Source organism: Pleurodeles waltl, chromosome 9 (genome assembly GCF_031143425.1).
Source record: "Pleurodeles waltl isolate 20211129_DDA chromosome 9, aPleWal1.hap1.20221129, whole genome shotgun sequence".
Taxonomy (NCBI): domain Eukaryota; kingdom Metazoa; phylum Chordata; class Amphibia; order Caudata; family Salamandridae; genus Pleurodeles; species Pleurodeles waltl.
Genome location: NC_090448.1, coordinates 749273864 through 749279863, shown reverse-complemented (window position 1 = coordinate 749279863; position 6000 = coordinate 749273864). Strand labels below are relative to the sequence as shown.

Sequence of the window (6000 nt, the reverse complement as noted above, 5' to 3'; positions counted from 1 at the left end):
AGTAACGCTCCAGGTAAATAAAAAAAGCATAAATAAATATACCATCACCGTACACCTTCGAGTAAAAGACAGAGTTTCAAAACATCTACCTTTGGACGTCAGCCACAGAAAAGTGGACCGCGCCCAGAACCGCCCCTTTGCTCCAAATCGTTGCTGGCAGTAACGAGGTGTATGCACGGCTGTCACCACCCGGATCTACCTTTCCTACCAGACTCCTAAATGATGCACCTTCGGTCACTTTTCAACAAATTCCTACACGCTCCAAACTACGAGGCGCCAGCTGACTTGCGTGTGTAGCTTTGAACAGTGTTTATACACCGCAGAGGCACGTGCGCACACCACAGCCAATGAGCATTTTGGATTGTAGTGCAGCGCTCCAGGACTGGTTGAGGTACAATCAACGCTCCAATCCTAGGTCATCTTACACATTGCGATCTCTTCCACCCCCTGACGATTTGTAATCATATGTGCAAAATATGTTCAGCAATAGGATTGGCTGCTATGCGACCCGGAAGTAGTGAAATTACTGGCAAATGTCGCCCGTAAAAAGATCAATAATGGGAAACGGACGTTTAGGTGAATTTACGGACGGTCCTTGCAAGCGGCGGAAGGGTGGTCACCTTAGTTGGGTACTTTCTAAAGCGTGAGGAATGACTAGCATTAGTTGCGGTTCGCCGGGGTTTGAGATCTGTTTCAAACGTGGATTGGGGTGGTGGACGGAGAGTCATGGGCTCTCAGGTCCTGCAGATCCTGCGCCAGGGGGTGTGGGCCTCGCTGACAGGCGGATGGTTTTTCGACCCTCACCAGAGCACTTTCTCCAACTGCTTCCACCTCTATACTTGGATATTCTTGTTGGCGTTTCCCTTCTTGCTTTACATGGTGAGTATCTTTTGGGCCTTGCTGGCTGTCCCTTCTTGGACTTGTTATTCAAATTAGTGTGCTATTTTGTAAACCAAATAATTGTTTTTTTAAAGATAAACAGGTACCTACTCTTAGCTCGCCTTACTCCATTTATGCTTTAATATTTCAGTTGCCACTCTCTCTTGTCCTGTGTGTTCTTCTTTCTTTTCCATTAATGTTGTAGTCGGTCATGTTTTATCCAGCCTTTTGCATCATTTAGACTATTGAAATAGTATAAACGTTTAGTATAATCTGCATTCCCATCAGCAATTAAAGTTTATTTCAATGTTGGTGTTGACATTGCATTAACTATAATATCCTGTTATGTGTAGAAGCTTCCAGATTTAAGCTTGCCCAACAACACTTAAAATGAGCGGAAATTTTACAACCAAAAAATACCACCGCCCAAAAACAACGGTACTAGAGTTTTGCCTGTCATGTTTAGGTGTCATTGTTTTTTTTTTTTCTCACTTATATTCTTTTGTTTTATCCTGTATATGGTTGAGTTTGTGCGTTTGTTTTATTGTGAATGGGTGGATGCAAAAATGAATCATTAGTTGGATGTGCGGATGCAAAAGTGCAAGGCTGAGTGACAGAGAGCTTACGTGGAGAGTTATTAAGTGGCTAAACTCACCAGTGGCTGAAGGAGCACTTTAAATTATAATCCAGACCTTTTGGTATTTCAGATGTTTACTGTCTGGGGTTATTCTGGCTCTTCGTTTTTGCACCATTGGTGGTGTTTTATTCGTTTCTTGGAATGGTCTGTGTTTTTGAACTTTTCAGGTATTTGGCTTTATTTTGTGATTGACCTTGGAAAGTGGTAGAACGTTCTGTCAGTTCAGTTATAGTTGAAACAATACCGTTTAGTCATATGGCATTCCTTAGGATGGTACCTCATTGGATGATATGGGTGTTTAGCCTTGTTGGTGTTGTACCGTGTGCGATTTTTAGTGTATTGATGTAGTCGGGTATTAAACAGAGGTAATTCTCCTTTAGTCATCTTTGGATGTGAATCAGACAACCTCATATGTTACTTGTATGGGATTGGGGTACCTTGCTCTTTCTGGAGCTTTAGGTGGGTGTCTGTAGCCACAAGCAATCTTTAGAGCCTGGAATATTATATTTTTTCATTTACACATCCTAACACACTGTTTCCAACTGAAAATAATAGCCCAGAGCATATAAAAATGTAAGAAACAAAACTAAAAGTGCTTGTTGGATTAGTATCCTCTTTCAATTTATATAATTCCTAAATTAACCATTCACTGCTGGATGGTTTATGTGAATATCAGTTGTTACAGTGTGGATATTTACCCTGCATGCCTTTACCGCATGGATATTATCACGTTTACCTCTGCAGTGCATTGGACTACCACACAGGGCTCTACACCACATGCTTTTACCCTGTGTTGTAAAGTCTAATATATTTGATGTATAAATATTGTAAGAATTTATTTGGGGTATTAGTTGAGGGGGTAAGTATCCACATCATCTAACAATCACAGTCCTTCTCAGGGTGGATTACTAAAGTCTCTAAATAAAACTGAGCTCAACCATTGGTAGCTATGGCACATAGTAGACAGGCTGAACATGGAGGCAATGTGTAAATTATATATGCAGTAGAAGCCTAGCCGCTGTTAGATGTAGACATAGAGAGGTGCTAGTGCCGGGTGGCTCATGGCTCTCACAAGCACGAGGCAGCAACGGGGAGAGGCATTGCTGATCGTGGCCGTGCTGCGGGCTGCATTGCTGCGTGGGCTGCTCGCAGTTTGCAGCCTAGACTGATGCCTGCATCACCTCTGCTGTACTGACGCCAAGAAACCCTCCTCACCAGGTGGGCGGCTGTCACAATCTGGCCGGGCTAGACCCTTGTTTCTGGCGTGCAGTACTTCCTGTTGGGACCCAGCGACACCCTGCGAAACGTTACTGGGCATGCCCCCCAGAGATCCCCAGATCCACCCAGAAACATCTTTGCACCACCTGCGGACCTCTCCAGAGACCTACCTACCCGCCTGCGGACCGCAGATTAGAAATCTGGTGTGAGGGTGGTTGGAGGAGAAGCAGAGCACCGGACTACCGAGAGAGACAGAGGCAAAGCAAGGCAAGGTGAGTGTGGGATAGGGTGTCGTGGGCAGCCTAGGGGGAGCGGTTCGTAGAGCACTGAGGCTGTGGTCAGCCTTGGCTAAGCTTGCACCCCCAGAACCCAGTGGAGACGGCCTGTCTAGCGCTGGGTGCAGCTTGCTGAGGGGCTGGTGAGGCTCGCTCCCAACTCACTCAACCCCCACGCCACCAGAGCGCCCACCTGCTCTATCTCCACCTTGTCAGTCTCTCCTGGCCCTCTGGACCCTGGACTCGTCTTGGCTTCCCCCAGGGCATTCGACACGCTGCTAGATAGCTGGACAACTAGCAGCTAGCTGTACATAATCATAACGACCACGCAAGATCTGCAGAGAACTTTTCTTCAATTTTTCCTCAACTGCCACTTAGCTTTCCAATTCAAATCTCAGCCCCAAATTAGTACGACAGCTGAGCAGTGTCCACCGTGCCCCCCTCGTTCACCTTGCGCAAAACTGAGGGTAAACCCAGGGGCATACCAACTTAAAATGCTGCACCTGCCACAATGCACCTGGAAAATATCAAACCTGTTATCCTTCTGCAGACGAACTGATCTGAAAGCAAGGTATTCAATGGCAAGACATATTTCCAACCTGACTTTCAATCTGAGCCAGCACAAGAGACTGTCAAAAACCCCAGAAGGAAGTTCCCGGAGGCGATCTCAAGGGTTTCATGCTCAGTCAGTTCACAGCTATGGAGGCCCAGGGCATCTGGGCTGCAGCTGCTCGCAGACCAGAACCTGCGCAAAAATGAACCGCTTAATCATCATCTTCAAAGCATAAAGGCGCGAAACCAATATTCAACAATGGAAAACCGCCCGATTAGGATTAGGCATTAACAACAAAACAGTGCAGAATAGCTCAAAGATCATTTTTTTAATATATATATATATATAGATTTTTTTTTTTTTTTTTCCAACAGGGTTTCAAAAAACCTCCCTTCAGCCGAAGACTATCCTCCGTGCAAAAGCAATTCCTGTGCCAATATAGGGGCTGAACAGCGCATAAAGGAACCCCAAGTTCCATCATACAATGGGTCGGTCCAGCTGAAGGACAACACAATCATCGAACTATCGTCCATCAGTATTAGAGATGGCACCCCACTGGTAATAAAGGATTACCTACGCCATGAATATCAATTCGACCATGGATGCAGCATGGCCACCCTGTCCAGGACCCCAAACGAGGAAACCTTTTAGCCAGCTCAAAAAAACACAGGAATACAGTACTTGCACCCCTGCGTCCTGCTTTGTTCAACCATCACAGACTCCACTCGGAGATACCTGCCAACTAGGAAAGCCAACTTGCTAACCCAGGCCAGGACAGACCGGGCAATTTGACTCCGAGCACAAACCCACTGTTGAACAAGATGGCAGGCTGAGGTTCAGCAACTAAAAGAGGCACATATATTCCTACAATAGATAACACTACTCGCCCTACACCCTGAGCCAGACAGATCCACCAAACACTCAGGAAAGAACAAGCATCTTGGAACTTCGAATGGATGCAGACCAATCAGGTTTGTTGGCATTAATCAACACCACTCTGACAACCGCAATAAACGCACTCACCTGGCAATCGGACAAGCTTGAAATGCAACTAGATCGCATATATGCATTAGCCAAATCCATTAATAAACTGGAAATTCACAGCCTTAGAACAAAGAGGGTTAAACATAGACTCTGTAACATTGGGCAACACTTCATCTACAAGCGCATGTACCTGCATGGCGAGTGTGGACAAATTGTCATCTCTACCAGTAGTTCTGTCCTTCATGGTTATTGAATGGAAAACAGCCCTGCAAAGCGCTGGCATAACCAGGCCATCCACGCTATACACAGCACAAGCTAATTTCACAGACCAGGCTCTAACGAAAGCATCAACCGAAGTGGTGCATACTTCCTGAACTACCACCTCACTCCCGGCTCTGGCACACCAGCAGGACAATCATCTTAACTAGCCCTATTTCTCAGTTATAAGGGAAAACTTACAAACGGATGAGACCTACACCCTCCAAAAACCTCTCTCACTTCCTCAAAGCTACACTGAAGCAGAGATATGCAGAAATGTAGACATACCTGACGATCAGAACAGTAGAACGCCACACTGGACGAGAGTGTTGCTGAAGAAAACAAAAAAGAGATTAAAAAAGGCAAAGCTCAAAACAAGTAAGGCCTCACTACAGGCACAGCAAAACACTGAATGTAAGACATCACCACCAGGTGATCTTAGCATATGCCCTTTCTTCAAGGGCACGAAGATTGACCAAAAAAGATCAGAAGCAGACCGAGTACAACAATAATCGAGCATGATGACCAGTTACTTTCGACTGGATCCACGCTCTATCTCAGAAATGTTAACCTTCCCCTGCCTGCCTCCTTAAACCTTGTCTTTACTTCATAAACCCGAAGAGCAGAGCTCTAATAACTCAGCACAATCTAAGATGAGAGGAAATACTCCGGTAGAATTAAAAGCTTGCAAAGGAGGGATCCAAGGGAAAAACGGTCGAAGGAACAGTGCGCTCTCTGCTGAATTAGTTCTCGCACCTCCTTACTGCTCAGAAGGGAGCCACGATATCCTGAACCGGTCGAATCTACTGAGGTTCCTTAAGGCATTACCAGAAGAGTTTACTATCAACTCTGATAATATTTTAAAGGTGGCTTTTAAGGTACTAGCTGAACACAACAATTACATAGTCAACTATAATAACTTTCAGCCCCCTGACATTGGCTGATCAGATACTGTCAAACAAGCCGGTCCTTGAAGAATGGGGCATTAAAGTAGTAGTTCCTGGCCAGACCAAATATCCCATCCCGCTGAAAAAAGAACCCTGTGAGACACATAAGCAAAAAAATACCGACAGTATCCTAAAAGGGACAAGTTACTCCAAGGTAGCAGGACAGCACACCAATTTCTCCATACTTTGCACCTATTCGACCCCAAAGAGCAGCACTAGAAAAGTACTCCAAGCCCGAGGAGCTGAAAC

General features: G+C 45.4%; 1 protein-coding gene across 3 annotated transcripts in view; it reads left to right on the top strand.

The window, feature by feature from the left end:
* The first annotated feature begins 488 nt into the window (after window positions 1-488).
* PCNX3 (pecanex 3) overlaps window positions 489-6000 on the top strand; it is a 707803-nt gene continuing 702291 nt past the window's right edge. Inside the window, exon 1 of one of the 3 annotated variants that reach the window (XM_069207883.1) lies at window positions 489-879. In XM_069207883.1, coding sequence (XP_069063984.1) covers window positions 727-879 — 153 coding nt within the window. In that variant the 5' untranslated portion in view covers window positions 489-726. The remainder of the gene's footprint in view (window positions 880-6000) is intronic. The other 2 variants (XM_069207884.1, XM_069207882.1) reach the window with 2 other exon arrangements.